Source organism: Procambarus clarkii, chromosome 22 (genome assembly GCF_040958095.1).
Source record: "Procambarus clarkii isolate CNS0578487 chromosome 22, FALCON_Pclarkii_2.0, whole genome shotgun sequence".
Classification (NCBI taxonomy): domain Eukaryota; kingdom Metazoa; phylum Arthropoda; class Malacostraca; order Decapoda; family Cambaridae; genus Procambarus; species Procambarus clarkii.
Genome location: NC_091171.1, coordinates 19,007,290 through 19,024,141, shown reverse-complemented (window position 1 = coordinate 19,024,141; position 16,852 = coordinate 19,007,290). Strand labels below are relative to the sequence as shown.

Here is a 16,852-nt window from a genome sequence, read left to right as displayed (position 1 = left end):
CAGTGTTATTCAGACAAATTAAATTGTCAGAAATATGTTTTGTTTTTTTATTCTGCCAACTTGGAACTGTAAACATAGTTGGAAGGTAATGCCTTCCCTTCAAAATAATGACCTTGGTGGTGCTTATTTTCTTCCATGTTAGGTAGCTAATTGATCCATTATTAAAGCATTAGTTTTATTACAGCAATAATAGGATAAAGTTCTACCATGTTATGAGGTAAAGTCATATTATATGACATTCCAGTAATGAGAAAAAAAATGTAGGAAATTGTCTTTGTTTTCTTCTAGTAAATGATACAATGTCACAATATGTAAGGTAAAATAACTGAATAGTCTTTTTGCTTTAGTACCTTCAGAATGCAAGTTCGAGTGGACCCTTCTGCAGCAGCCCAGTGGTAATGACCATGGCTCAGTCAGTGACACAAATAGTCAAACTATCACTCTATCTCATCTGATGCAGGGAGTCTACATATTCAAGGTCATTGTTGATGCTCCAAAAGCACATGGTGAAGCTGTAGGAAATGTGACTGTTCATCCACGTACGTTTATTTCTGTTTTTCATGAGCTTAAGAGTATTCAACATTAATAGATTGATACAATAATTTTCTGGAGGAGCCCTCGGTGGGTATATTAATATATACAGGTATTGTACATTTTTATAATTTCGTAATATTTTGTATTAACCTACTTAGATGTGTCCGCAATTATATCGTATTTGTTCGAGTTGGCAAGAATTACAGATGTAAACGAAAACCCTCAAGATATTGACATAATGGCATTGCAGATCTGGAATCAGGATGATAAGCTGATAATTTTAAATGCCTACAGCCCACCAGCAAGCAACACATGGACAAAGGAAGAACTGGATGACAAACGAGAGGGCCTCATAATGGTCATGAGAGATATTATTGTACAAGCAGATAAAGATAAATCACGACTGTTGATACTGGGGGACTTCAACTTTAAAGCAATAGACTGGGAGGCCTATGAAGCAAGAACGGAGTACTTTTGGACATGCAGATTTGTGAACCTCATTCTGGAGACATTCTTGTATCAACACATAAAGCAGGCCACAAGAATGAGGGAAGGAGATGTACCGTCAGTACTGGATCTAGTATTCACCAGGAAAGAAGAAGAGATATTTGACATCCAGTACCTTCCTCCCTTGGGAAAGAGTGATCACGTCCTGTTAGACATTGATTATGCTTTAAGATATCATCTAGAAGAAAATGGGGACATTGAAACAGTTGATAAACTCGATTTAAGGAGAGGTCACTATGAGGAACTTCGGAAATTTTTTAATGAGTGTAATTGGACAGAATTGTTGCTAGGCAGGGAAGTAAATGAAATGTATGCCAAATTTTTAAAAATATACGAGGAAGGCACACAAACATTCATACATATTATACTTTTTGGGAATAAAGTATGCAATGCGTTATAAGCTGGAAGAAAATAAGGAGGTTGAAGCAGTTGAAAAACCAGACTTTAGGAGAGGACATTATGGTGACCTTAGAAATTTTTTTAGTGAGTATAATTGGACAGACTTGATGCTAGGCAAGGAAGTGAATGAGATGTATGTCAAGTTTTGTGAAATATATGATAAAGGCACAAAAAAATTTATACCAAAACAGAGATGCAGAACTAGGAAACAGGATTGGTTCAATAGAAATTGCGAGAGGGCTAGAGACCAAAAGACACAAAAATGGAATCAATACAGGAAGAGGTCGAACCCCCAAACATACCAGCGATACAAAGATGCGAGAAACAACTACACGGCAGTGAGGAGAGAGGCAGAAAAAAATTTTGAAAAAGGGATTGCAGACAAATGTAAAACAGAACCAGGTCTATTCTATAAATTCATAAACAACAAATTGCAGGTAAAGGATAATATTCAGAGGTTGGAAATGGGAAATAGATTCACGGAAAATGAAAAGGAAATGTGTGAAACACTAAACGAAAAGTTCCAAAGTGTGTTTGTACAAAGTGAAATCTTTAGGGAACCAGATACAATAAGAATTCCAGAGAACAACATAGAGCACATAGAGGTGTCTAGAGACGAAGTGGAAAAAATGCTCAAGGAGCTAAATAAGAACAAAGCAGTTGGTCCAGATGGAGTTTCACCATGGGTTCTGAGAGAATGTGCACCTGAGCTCAGCATTCCTCTTCAACTGATTTTTCAGGCATCCCTGTTTACAGGAGTTGTAGCTGATGTGTGGAAAAAGGCTAATATAGTTCCAGTCTACAAAAGTGGAAGCAGGGAAGACCCCCTTAATTATAGACCAGTATCATTGACAAGTGTAATAGTCAAAATATTGGAAAAATAATTAAATCTAAATGGGTAGAACACCTGGAGAGAAATGATATAATATCAGACAGACAGTATGGTTTTCGATCTGGAAGATCCTGTGTATCGAATTTACTAAGTTTCTATGATCGAGCAACAGAGATATTACAGGAAAGAGATGGTTGGGTTGACTGCATCTATCTGGACCTAAAAAAGACTTTTGACAGAGTTCCACATAAGAGGTTGTTCTGGAAACTGGAAAATATTGGAGGAGTGACAGGTACGCTTCTAACATGGATGAGAAATTTTCTGACTGATAGAAAAATGAGGGCTGTGATCAGAGGCAATGTATCGGGCTGGAGAAATGTCACAAGTGGAGTACCACAGGGTTCAGTTCTTGCACCAGTGATGTTTATTGTTTACATAAATGATCTACCAGTTGGTATACAGAATCATATGAACATGTTTGCTGATGATGCTAAGATAATAGGAAGGATAAGAAACTTAGATAATTGTCATGCCCTTCAAGAAGACCTGGACAAAATAAGTACATAGAGCACCACTTGGTAAATGGAATTTAATGTTAATAAATGCCATGTTATGGAATGTAGAATAGGAGAACATAGACCCCACACAACCTATATATTATGTGAGAAATCTTTAAAGAATTCTGATAAAGAAAGAGATCTAGGGGTGGTTCTAGATAGAAAACTATCACCTGAGGACCACATAAAGAATATTGTGTGAGGAGCCTATGCCACGCTTTCTAACTTCAAATACATGGATGCCGATATACTAAAGAAATTGTTTACGACTTTTGTTAGGCCAAAGCTACAAAATACAGAAGTTGTGTGGTGCCCATATCTTAAGAAGCACATCAACAAACTGGAAAATGTGCAAAGACATGCTACTAAGTGGCTCCCAGAACTGAAGGGCAAGAGCTACGAGGAGAGGTTAGAGGCATTAAATATGCCAAAACTAGAAGACAGAAGAAAAAAGAGGTGATATGATCACTACATACAAAATAGTAACAGGAATTGATAAAATCGATAGGGAAGATTTCCTGAGACCTGGAACTTTAAGAACAAGAGGTCATAGATATAAACTAGCTAAACACAGATGCCGAAGAAATATAAGAAAATTCACTTTCGCAAACAGAGTGGTAGACGGTTGGAACAAGTTAGGTGAGAAGGTGGTGGAGGCCAAGACCGTCAGTAGTTTCAAAGCGTTATATGACAAAGAGTGCTGGGAAGATGGGACACCACGAGCGTAGCTCTCATCCTGTAACTACACTTAGGTAATTACACTTAGGTAATTACACACACACACATACCAGCAGAATGCTCGCCAAGAAAGGGACAAGAAAATGAACTGAAGAAAGTGAGCTTCAAGGCAATGTACACTAACATAGATGGGATTACAAATAAAACAAGTGAACTCGGAGAATGGGTACTAGAGGAAAACCCAGACATAATAGCACTCACAGTAACAAAGCTAACGAAAACTATAACAAATGCAGTGTTTCCACAGGGCTACTATGTAGTGAGGAAAGAGAGAGAAGGGAGAGGAGGAGGTGGTGTAGCTTTGCTACTAAGAGAAGGTTGGAGTTTTGAAGAGATGGTAATTCAGAACTGGCAAGGTTTCAGTGACTACATATCAGGCACCATAGCAACTGGAGGACAGAAAATTATAGTAGTAGTCATATATAACCCCCCGCCGAATGACAGAAGACCCAGACAGGAATATGATAGAAACAACTTGTCCACCATCAATGTAATAGAGAGAGCAGCTTCTGTGGCTAGCAGGAACGGATCCAGACTACTAATCATGGGAGACTTCAACCATGGGAAGATAGATTGGGGGAACAGAGACCCACATGGAGGCCCAGACACATGGAGAGCTAAGCTGCTGGATGTGGCAACAAGAAACTTTCTAAGTCAACACGTCAAGGGACCGACAAGAATGAGAGGAGGGGATGAACCAGCCTTGCTTGATCTGATATTTACCCTAAATGAGTCGGATATAAGGGAAGTTAAGTTGGAAGCCCCCTTGGGAATGAGTGATCATAGTGTATTGAGCTTCGAGTACCTGGTTGAGCTAGGTTTTATCACCCCCAAAAAAGAACTGGGAAACAAAGGACTGGTGTACCGAAAGGGAAACTATGAGGAGATGAATAAATTCCTATGGGATATACATTGGGACACAGAACTCGGAACCAAGTCCGTACAAGACATGATGGACTATGTCACCCAAAAATGTCAGGAGGCTGTAAGCAGGTTTGTCCCAGCCCGACAGGAAAAAACAGAGAAGCAAAGGAAGAATCCGTGGTTTAATAGGGAATGTATGAAAGCAAAGGAGCTGAACAAAAGGGCATGGAGGAACTTCCGTAATAACAGAACACCAGAAAGTAGAGAGAGATACCAGAGAACCAGGAATGAGTATGTTAGTGTGAGAAGAGCAGCTGAGAAAAGCTATGAAAATGATATAGCTAATAAAGCCAAGACCGAACCCAAGCTACTACACAGTCACATCAGGAGGAAGACAACAGTGAAGGAACAGGTGATGAAACTTGGGGTGGGCGAGGACAGGTACACAGAGAATGACAAAGAGGTGTGTGAAGAACTCGACAAAAAGTTCCAGGAGGTCTTTACAATAGAACAGGGAGAAGTCACGGCGCTAGGAGAGGTGGCAGCAAACCAGGTGACCTTGGAAAGGGTCAAAATTACAAGAGATGAGGTCAAGAAGCACCTATTGGAGCTGGATGTGAGAAAAGCTGTTGGGCCGGACGGAATCTCACCGTGGGTATTAAAAGAGTGTGCAGGAGCACTTTGCTTGCCACTCTTCATAGTGTATAGTAGGTCACTGGAAACGGGAGACCTACCAGAAATATGGAAGACTGCTAATGTAGTACTAATATACAAAAAGGGTGACAGACAAGAGGCACTGAACTACAGGCCAGTGTCCTTAACTTTTATACCATGCAAGGTGATGGAGAAGATTGTGAGAAATAACCTAGTAACACATCTGGAGAGAAGAGACTCCGTGACAACCCATCAACATGGGTTCAGGGAGGGTAAATCTTGCCTTACAGGCTTGATAGAATTCTACGATCAGGTGACAAAGATTAAGCAAGAAAGATAAGGATGGGCGGATTGCATTTTTTGGACTGTCGGAAAGCCTTTGACGCAGTGCCCCATAAAATGTTGATGCATAAGCTGGAGAAACAGGCAGGAGTAACTAGTAGGGCGCTCCAGTGGATAAGGGAGTACCTAAGCAATAGGAAGCAGAGAGTTACAGTGAAGGGTGAGACCTCAGAATGGCGTGAAGTCACCAGTGGAGTCCCACAGGGCTCTGTGCTTGGACCTATCCTGTTTCTGATATACGTAAATGATCTCCCAGAGGGTATAGATTCATTCCTCTCAATGTTTGCTGACGACGCCAAAATTATGAGAAGGATTAAGACAGAGGAGGACAGCTTGAGGCTTCAAGAAGACCTGGACAAGCTGCAGGAATGGTCGAACAAATGGCTGTTAGAGTTTAACCCAAGCAAATGTAATGTAATGAAGATAGGGGTAGGAAGCAGGAGACCAGATACAAGGTATCATTTGGGAGATGAGATACTTCAAGAGTCAGAGAGAGAGAGAAAGACCTGGGGGTTGATAGCACGCCAGACCTGTCCCCTGAAGCTCATATCAAGAGGATAACATCAGTAGTATATGCCAGGTTGGCTAACATAAGAACGGCCTTTAGAAACTTGTGTAAGGAATCTTTCAGAACATTATATACCACATATGTCAGACCAATCCTGGAGTATGCGGCTCCAGCATGGAGTCCATATCTAGTCAAGCATAAGACTAAACTGGAAAAGGTTCAAAGGTTTGCCACCAGACTAGTACCCAAGCTGAGAGGTATGAGCTACGAGGAGAGACTACGGGAATTAAACCTCACTTCGTTGGAAGACAGAAGAGTTAGGGGGGACATGATCACCACATTCAAGATTCTCAAGGGAATCGACAGGGTTGATAAAGACAGGCTATTTAACACAAGGGGCACACGTACTAGGGGACACAGGTGGAAACTGAGTGCCCAAATGAGCCACAGAGATATTAGAAAGAACTTTTTTAGTGTCATAGTGGTTGACAAATGGAATGCATTAGGAAGTAATGTGGTGGAGGCTGACTCCATACACAGTTTCAAGTGTAGATATGATAGAGCCCAATAGGCTCGGGAACCTGTACACCTGTTGATTGACGTTTGAGAGGCGGGATCAAAGAGCCAAAGCTCAACCCCCGAAAGCACAACTAGGTGAGTACAACTAGGCGAGTACACACACTCAATATTTACATGTTTTTGCATCATTATTTTACATTTAAAGGTCATTGACATAGTGGTCATCATTGAAGCAGTTGACAGCTTACAAAGGGACGGCACATACTTCACACCATGTTTGCACCAGTTTTTGTTTCTGTGCTCTCGTTTGTGTGGTTTTACAAACTATGCACTCAAGTTGGCCTATTGCACGCTTTCCAGCTGGTGGCAAATATTTTAGTTTGTGTATTGAAAGGCCTCCGTGTAAGTGAGCTTGGGTGTAAGAGCATGATTCAATACTGGGTTCTGAATTAGTTGAATATTTTGGCATACATTGGCATACTTTGTATGCTAAGAATGTCTTTTCCAAACTTTGTTAGTAACTGTATCACAACTGTAAGACTAAACGTACAGAAAGTTGGTTTACGACATGTTTTCATCAGATATTGAAACTGTTCAGCATGATTACGTCAAAAAGATGGAAACAAAAATTTCTGAGGGGAGCCCGTACGGCTCCCTGGAGCTTATCGGGCTAATGTACATTATATTAGACCGGGATATTAGCTATGGAGTTCAGACCTACCAGGGACCATGAGCCAGAACCTGGCCCCTTCAGGGAGGTTTCAGGGAGCAATAGCTCTGGAAAACCCCCCTGTGGCTGTGGTTTTTCCTTATCTGCTATCGACCGGGGTTAGGCACCCAGAAAGATAGGCATAACAAAACAAACCCCACATAGTAAGAAACTAACAACATAAACCGAACAGAGAGGTAGAACTCCCTACAACCCCAAGGAAACAAGCAAACAAGCAAACGTAACACACTACTGCCGTGAAGCCCTCGCAGCAACTCGCCCAAAACGCGAGCTCGCACACCCAGGCACAGGTAAACAAACCACAGCGCCGCCCCAGTGGCCAAGCAGAGAAGTAACCCCGTAGAAAGAAAATGGCCACCAGAACAAGCTGTGACCGACATAATAGATCCGAAAACACGCCAGCAAATGTGGGAAGTAAGCAGATGAGAGTGACAAACCCCCCCCCCCCCCTCCTCCAGCCCCCAGAAGCAGATAACCCAGGCAGGGGCAAACAGCCTCAGAACTGCTAGCAGGCATCCCCCACAGCCCCGGGAACCCACAACAGAAGTCCCCAGGGCAAAGACATCCTCCATGCCTCTGCATTTAAAGAAAATGAAGAGTCCAGAGGAAAGGCAGCAAAGAAAGGGTTGCTGGTAAGACCTAGAAGCCTCAGCAGGAGAATCAGGTTCGAAAACCTTCGTCTCCAACCCGAACGGGGCAGCCTCCGAAGCCACCCGAGTCTCGGCACCAACGAAACCCCACCCCGACTCCAAAACCAGCAGAAGGTCAGGAGCAAAATGGGACGGCCCCAGGGCATCCAGGTGGGTAACCAACCTAGCGCGTTGCAGCAACCTAAACCAAACTTGCAATGCAGATGCCGCCTGTACTCTGAACAGTAAGGACATCAGAAGAGTACTGGAGAACAAGCAGAGAACACATCTCACAAGACTCTGGGTCAAGGTCTTGCCTTGCCTAAGGTGTCAGTGACCCAACAGGCAGCATAACAGAGGTAAAAGAGGCAACTGTCACCCCTGAGACAAGGGCACAGCAACCAATGAACTCGCACAAGACTGGTTGGAACCCGGAAGACACATCCAGTGGTCCACCGAGCCTTGACAGGGTTTTCCAGGGAGTGCTATGTAGCCGGCAAAGTGAGGTCTGGCGGCCCACCTTCCCCTCTTGGGGAGGGGAGGGTTGCGCGGACGAGCAGCGGGCAGTAGTGTGTTATGTTTGTTTGTTTGCTTGTTTCCTTGGGATTGTAGGGAGTTCTACCTCTGTTTGGTTTTTGTTGTTAGTTTCTTACTATGTGGGGTTTGTTTTGTTATGCCTACCTTTCTGGGTGCTTAACCCTGATCATTGACAGATAAGGAAAACCTCCATCCACAAGGGAGGTTTCCAGGGCCATTGCTCCTTGAAACCTCTCTGAAGGGCCCAGATTCTGACTCATGGTCCCTGGTAGGTCTGAACTCCATAGCTAATGTCCCGGTCTAACATAACATACATTAGTCTGATAAGCTCCAGGAAGCCTCCGGGGCTCGCCCAGAAAATGGCATTTCACTACATTCAACGCTGGTTTTTTTGTCCACCTCAATGTTATCTGTGCACACTCAACAGTGCCCACCGTCATGTCACATTTATTAACTAAACTCATGTTGATATTATAGTCCAGAACACAATCTGGTTTATATATATATTGGTTGCTTCATTGTTCGGTTCACCTTGCCACTGTGCACCATTGTACCATTGTGAACGGCATTCACAATGGTACAAGTGAACATGTACGCTTCTCTACTGTCTTTCCACCGCACTGAGAGTACTTGATCACGTTTTTTAGCTGGCAGTCGCCAACTTCAATATTATTGTCAAACACTGGCATTTCCCTTCTTCTTGCCTTTACAGTGCCATACACTCCAGTTCTATTTTCAAGCCAGAATCTAGTTAGTAAGGAACTTGTATAATAGTTATCTGTGCATAAAATGTGGCCCTTGTTCAGTCATGGTGCCATGAGTGTCTTCACCACACTACCTGAGAAACCATGTTGGTCATTACTGGGAATGTCTACATTGCTAGCAGTATACAGAATCATGTGTAACACAAGTCCTGTTTCACACAATTCCTAAGTATTGTAGAACAGGTTGATGATAGTGAGTGGTGTCCCAAGGAACATAAAAGTGTTGTGCTTTGGAAAAATAGGCGAGGTAACACGAATGTGCAAAATGAAGTGAAAAATTGGATGAGAAAAAGTGACCCTAGTGTTTACAGTCCAGACAAAAACATTCAAGATGGCCACCAGCAAGAAGAAAAACAAAACAGAGCTAGATTTTGGGGGTTTTAATGAAGAAAACATTGATATAAGCAGTCTACACAACAAATTGGCAAACTTAGATATTATAGTGAACTATCATGAAGATATAATCAGCAAATTGAAAGAAATTAATGAGCACTTGAGTGGCAAGATTTTAGGTCTTGAGTGGTTAGTGAAAGACTTATGCAAGGACAAGAATCGACTGGAAACAAATTGCAAAGCCATGGAAGAGGAAAATAAACAATTAAAAATAGCTTTGGAAGAAGTTAAAGCAAACTTAAACTTAAATGACTATGATAGGTTAGGTAAGGAAATTCAACAGGAAAAACAGCTTTTGTCAGTACAGATAGAGGAAGTTACACAGGGAATAGAACAGTGCAAGAAAGATATGCAACTCACCTATGCACAAGTGGCCAAGGAGAAGGAAAAAATAGAAGCAGCAGTAAAGGAAGCCAAATGCTGCAGCAACCAGGATAAAGCAAACATTAGGCTGGAAGTCAGAAAGGAACTGGCAGCAAATCCTAAATTGATGCAAAACACAGTTGATCGCAGTAAGTCTCTGATAATTTTTGGTTGCAGAGAAAAGGAGGTAACATCCAGGTCAGAAAGAGCTGTAGAAGAAGAGAAAGTAGTAGATAAAATTGTTGGCCTCGTGAAAGGTCTTACTACCATCTTACTTACTACCGAGGGAGCCGGTCGGCCGAGCGGACAGCACGCTGGACTTGTGATCCTGTGGTCCTGGGTTCGATCCCAGGCGCCGGCGAGAAACAATGGGCAGAGTTTCTTTCACCCTATGCCCCTGTTACCTAGCAGTAAAATAGGTACCTGGGTGTTAGTCAGCTGTCACGGGCTGCTTCCTGGGGGTGGAGGCCTGGTAGAAGACCGGGCCGCGGGGACACTAAAGCCCCGAAATCATCTCGAGATAACCTCAAGATAACCATAGAGAATGTCTGCAACTCCAGGAGGATTGGAAAGTACGTAAAAGGGAAAGATCGACCTTTGATCACCCTAAACGGTGCCAAACAGATGGAAGTAGTACTAAGGAATGCTAGAAAATTACAAAGTGATGAGGTAGGGAAAGTATGGTCGGTAAGACGAGATCTTTCAAAAGAAGACAGAGAAGCTGAAACTGAACCTCGCTGAGGCAAAACGTTTAAATGAGAACAAGAATGAAGAAGAAATCAATTCTTTTTTCTACAAAGTGATAGGGGTAGGCAAACCAGTAAAGTGGTATATAAAGGCAAACCAACAAAAGGATTAGATTGAGAGGGGGAGTGAAGAATAAGGAGAGGGGGAACAAGTTCCTGAAAATTGCATACACCAACATAGATAGAGTGAGATCAAAGATACTAGAGTTAAGTGATGTAATACTGCTGCAGACACCTGACATTGTTGCACTCACGGAAACAAAACTTGAAGATGATAATTTAAATGAGATCATATTCCCAAGAGGCTACTCGGTCTGGAGACACGAAAGAAAAATTAGGAAAGGCGGTGGCATTGCTGTGCTGGTGAAAGAACACCTAAAGGTAAACAAAATAATAATTGCCAATCCATGAGAAGTTGACATAATAGCTCTAGAGATATGCAATCAGGATGATAAACTAATGATCATAAATGCATATAGTCCACCACCAAGCAACACATGGACAAAGGAGGAGCTAGATAGTAAACAAGAGGGTCTTATAACAATAATGAGAGAAATTATAGTCAGAGCTGATAAAGATAGATCACGACCGTTGGTAGTCGGTGACTTCAACTTAAAATCCATAGACTGGGAGGCATATGAAGCTAGAATGGAGGATATTTGGACTTGGAGATTCGTAAACCTCATCCTGGAAACATTCATGTTTCAACATGTTAAACAAGCTACGAGGATGAGGGAAGGGGATGTTCCCTCCATGCTGGATTTGATATTTACCAGGAAAGAGGAAGAGATATTTGACGTTCAGTACTCCCCCTCCCTTAGGTAAATGTGACCATGTCTTATTGGGAATAAAGTATGCTATGCGTTATAATTTGGAAGAAAATGAGGTTGAAGCAGTTGAAAAGCCTCATTACAGGAGAGGTCATTATGGGGAACTCAGACATTTCTTTAAGGAAATTGACTGGAAAGACTTGCTGTTAGGACATGAAGTAATTAAGATGTATGTCAAGTTTTGTGAAATATATGATAAAGGCACAAAAAAATTGATTCCAAAGCAGAGATGTAGAACTAGGAAACAGGATTGGTTTGACAGAAATTGCGAGAGGCCCAGAGGCCAAAAGATACAAAAATGGAATTTATATAGGAAGAGGCCAAACCCCCAAACATACCAGCGATACAAAGATGCAAGAAACAACTACACGGCAGTGAGGAGAGAGGCAGAAAGAAATTTTGAAAAAGGGATTGCGGGCAAATGTAATAAACAGAACCAGGTCTGTTCTAAAGTTCATAAACAACAAATTGCAGGTAAAGGATAATATTCAGAGGTGGAAAATGGGAAATAGATTCACAGAAAATGAAAAGGAAATATGTGAAACATTAACCCTCAAACCGCTAGGGGCCCAAATGGAATTCATACCCACAGGCGCAAAAAAAAAAAAAAAATCCAAAAAATTCTTTCATCTTATAGAAGTGTTCATTTTTGTTCCCTGATCACGGAAAAAATAACAAAAAAATCGTAGTTGGCATATTTTAGCCACAATAGGGTAGGGAAATGTGGCAAAAAACGGGCGTTGACAGAGCCTTCGCCAGACGAGGTCTACTCCGCCCGAGCTGTCAGACGGCAGTTGCCACAAATATATTATTACCTAATTATTTCAATGTCTCTGATTTTTTCTTAGTTTTTTTGCAGTAATATTATTCCATACAGTGAATTGTGGTATATTTATATTATAAAATGTGTGAACCATCGCTGTACTCAAAATTATGGTGTGCATATTAGTGATTCAATTATTATGTTCATAAAACAATAAACAAATAGTTTTGCTGTTGTTACACTATATACACAGGTTATATATAAGTATTTGCATGTTTTGTACACCATAACGCACTACTAAGTCGGTCTTGTGAGTCAAAAAGCAACGAGGAGTGACCGCCAAACACCAGCGAGCCACACCCTCCCTCAACACCACCTCACTCACCCTCATTCACCTCCCACAATACTCTTTCTGTATTTATTCACTATACACAGACGTTATATATACGTATTTACATGTTTTGTTCACCATAACTGTACATCTAAGCTTGTATGGTGAGTAAAGGCCATAAGACGTAGCTACTCACACAGTCAGCTGATCGGCGGCCACCCTCAAGCCCAGACGCACTAATATTTGTCCTCCAACAATATTGTTTGTGGTGGTATTACGCTATATACACACATTATATATAAGTATCTATCTGTTTTATTCACCATACCTGAACAAATAAGGTGGTATGGTGCCCAAAGACCATAGTGGCCATCAGTAAGCAACATGCCAAGTCGTGCAGACGACGCTCCTCCCTCACCAAAATGGCAGCTCCCAACCTACTCCTCTCGCTGTTATCTCACACTATACACAAGTTATATATAAGTATCTACATTTGTGTTCACCATATCGAACCACTAAGCTGGTATGGTGAGTGCAGTCAATAAATGGTGGCCACACACAGTCAGAAAACGACGCCACAACCCTCCCTCCCACAGCCTTACTCCTCCCTCCATGGAGCACAGCGCTAAATATCACCACAATCCTGCTATTATCAGAATCCTGGTCAGTTTTATCACAGTCAGGGGGCTTCAGTAATACTATCACTGCTAAATAATAGCAGTATCATTTATATTATGGTATTTGTAGGCGATGCTGTGGTCACAAGCTGAACAGTGGTGCTGTGAGCTCGTGCTGCGTGCGCCAGCCTTGGTGGCTTGCTCAATACTGATGCTGTAACACCCAAGAATGTTGGCCTGGATTTTTTTTCTAGGTGGCATCTGGCAACTATCGGTCGTGGCTGTACTATAGCTGCCCCTATCCCAGGCGGGGCGTTTAAATTATAGCGCTAGACACAAAATCATATATAAATGATGTGTGCGGTTTCGGTTTTGTCACTGATATCATTTATATATGATATGCGCGGTTTGAGGGTTAAACAAAAAGTTCAAGGTGTGTTTGTACAAAATGAAATCTTAAGGGAACCAGACACAATAAGAATTCCGGAGAACAGCATAGAGCACATAGAGGTGTCTAGAGATGAAGTGAAGAAAATGCTAAGGAGCTAAGTAAGAACAAAGCAATTGGTCCAGATGGAGTTTCACCATGGGTTCTGAGAGAATGTGCATCTGAGCTCAGCAATCCACTTAAACTGATTTTTCAGGCATCCCTGTGTAAAGGAGTTGTAGCTGATGTGTGGAAAAAGGCTAACATCGTCCCAATTTACAAAAGTGGCAGCAGGGAAGACCCACTTAATTATAGACCTGTATCATTGACTAGTGTAATAGTCAAAATATTGGAAAAAATAATTAAAACTAAATGGGTAGAACACCTGGAGAAAAACAATATAATATCAGACAGACAGTATGGTTTTCGATCTGGAAGATCCTGTGTAACGAATTTACTAAGTTTCTATGATCGAACCACAGAGATTTTACAGGAAAGAGATGGTTGGGTTGACTGCATCTATCTGGACCTAAAAAATGCTTTTGACAGAGTTCCACATAAGAGGTTGTTCTGGAAACTGGAACATATTTGAGGGGTGACAGATAAGCTGATGGCCTAGTGAACCAAACTCTCACAAGTTAAGCCTAGTCTCGGGCCGGGCTTGGGGAGTAGAAGAACTCCCAGAACCCCATCAACCAATCAACCAGGTACCTAAAAGACATTCGAAAACTTCATCAACTCAAACATGTGGATATGGCAGAAACCCTACCAAACCCCCAAGGAAAACAGAAGGTTGTCAGCCAGCCAGGAAGAGAAACCTCTTAACACGGCCAATAATGTGAAGATGACCTAAAGTCAAAAGATGTAGGAACGATCAGAGTAGCAAAATTCAGATCTCACAGGAAGCACTGGAAGACATCACCCCAAGTCACCAAAGAAGGGACTTAAGAAGAAATAAACCTCTGGAAAGATGAATATGACAAACTTTATATCATGTGGAAATGAATCTTGGGGGTGAAGATGCTTGAAAATCAAAGTCGTACAAGGAAAGGGATTGTAAGAACACCTTCCTCTGAAGTAGCAGCCCCTCATCATAGGTGAAGAAGGACTGAGAAAGACCAAAAGAAACCCAAGGGCCCCTACCATACTCCTCCCCCCACTTCCTTCCCTGGCCCTGAAAGCCTGCCATGAAGAATCTGGGTCAAAGCTGCTGTCAATGCTCACTATCTGGGACAGAAAGACTGACTCAAGGAGAGGGCTCAGGAGGAGTCAGTTGGGAAGAGAGAAACTCTGAAACCCTTCTGGGGCTAGGTGGCTCAACTACCTTCTCATCCAAATAGGAAAGGGATACCTCTAGAGAAGGCAAAGTCACACCACCAGTTAAACCTTGCACTAATCCCAAAACCCTCGGGTGTTTTGGAGCTGGAAGCAAGGGGTGGGGGGAAAACTGAAGGCGGCCCCACTACACCCAGAAGGGAAGGAAGAGGTGTGGATTGAGCCAAGTTGAAGTTCACCAACACCTCCAATTCCAAGTCACTAAACACAAAATGTTTTAATTCCAGGGCATCCAAATGGGCACAAAGCTGCAAATGCTGAAGGCGGGCAAAATAAACCAGCAAAGTGACAGCTGCCTGACAAACTTCAACCTCAGAAGCCAGGTTAGAAAGAGGAGTTGCATCCAGGGAACACATGCCAGAATACTTGGGGTCATAGGTTTCACCAATCCCACAGGCAGCATGGCAGAGGCAGAAAGAATGGTTGTCATCATGTGGCACAGATTATGAACATCACTTAAACTCGCAAAGAGTAAGTTTGGTTGTGGTGAAATGATCCATGGGAACCATACTTAAACACCTCTGGTGATTACCAGGGCCTGAAGGAATAACCAAGCACTGGGAATACTTGCCTGAAGAATAAGCAAAAACAAAAAAACAGCCTAATCAATGGGGCTCTGAAAGTTGATCTCGGCATATTATGTAAAACAGGCATGCAAACCCTCAGTGCACCCTACCAAACCAAAATGTTTACTCCCAATGACAGGTGACACAAGTCAAAAGGATACTTGAAATACTTGAGGTAAGGCACCCCAACCTGGTGGTCTTGGTTGAGGTGCCTCCCAAACACAGAAGAGAGGTAACTATCAGTGCAGGGGCAGCACCACAGAGCACCGAGGGAAGTAACCGTATGCACCTGCAGCTCCAGGCACAAAGTGAGCCAAATCCATGCAACTTACTGGTAGAAAAACATGCTCGTGAAACAAATAATAAAAACTGGAACAATAAACAAGCACATGGCCCCACAGGCCGCAGATGTCCAAGGATGGACAGCACTTTAGACTAGATGCAGTAGGACCCATGCAACTGGTTGGTGACCCAAGAGCACTACAGCGATCAACTGGCATCTACCATATCAGTGATCAATGATAACTAACTTGAGAGAGTTAGGAGAGGGCTGGGGCTCCAGGCCACCTGGTGGTGAGGAATTGGTAGTAACAAGTTCATGCAACCCGTCCTTGACTCAAGTCCATTCCATCCAGCGGTCGACCTCACAGACGCATTCAGAAATTTGTACATGCTGGTCATTCAAAAGAGGAATTTTCTCAAATATAAATTAATATTATAATAGCATATTGTGCATATATAGGCATAGGTTAGGTTAGGTTAGGTGTTTAGATTCTGTTGGCAATTATATGTATTTGTAGTACGTGGGTGAAGCATTTACAACGTTGTGGTTTGAACAAAATTCGTCAGCGAAGCCCTTGTTCCGGAAGTGTTCGAACGTCAACAGCTGTGAGTCGTGTGTAAACCAATTTTCATTCATAAAGAGGGGGGTTTGGCAGGTGCATGGAATCACTTTTGGGTCTTTGTTTGGAGGACGGGCTGGTTCATGACAGTTTCGAGGGTGTTAATTGTTTGTTTGGAGAGTTCATTTGGCAATTTTTGAGGCTTCAGTTCTTTTGAACCCAGCAGTGGTCTACATTGGTATGTTGACTTTCAGGATACTTTCCCGCTGGGGTGGTAGTGTGTCATCTGCTCTCATCACCTCTGTGAGGGAGAGTGGGCAGTTTGTGGCTCTGGCTCCTGTTAGGCCAAACAGAACTCTATGGCTGGTGTAACCTAATAATTGGGAGCAATCTCGGCAAGATAGCTTTGGGCAGCCACTAGGGTCTTCCTCAAAAATAAATGAGGAATGTTGCAACCGATCCTCTTGTTTAGATTGTACCATCATACATATATTGATGTAAAATGCAATTAGATAGTAGAATGTG

General features: G+C 42.4%; 1 protein-coding gene across 5 annotated transcripts in view; it reads left to right on the top strand.

The window, feature by feature from the left end:
- Nucleotides 1-16,852, top strand: part of LOC123757772 (dyslexia-associated protein KIAA0319-like protein) — a 222,933-nt gene that overhangs the window by 48,916 nt on the left and 157,165 nt on the right. For all 5 annotated transcript variants that reach the window (XM_069329507.1, XM_069329511.1, XM_069329508.1 and 2 more), the window contains exon 5: nt 348-539. In XM_069329507.1, the coding sequence (XP_069185608.1) occupies nt 348-539 (192 nt within the window). The remainder of the gene's footprint in view (nt 1-347; nt 540-16,852) is intronic.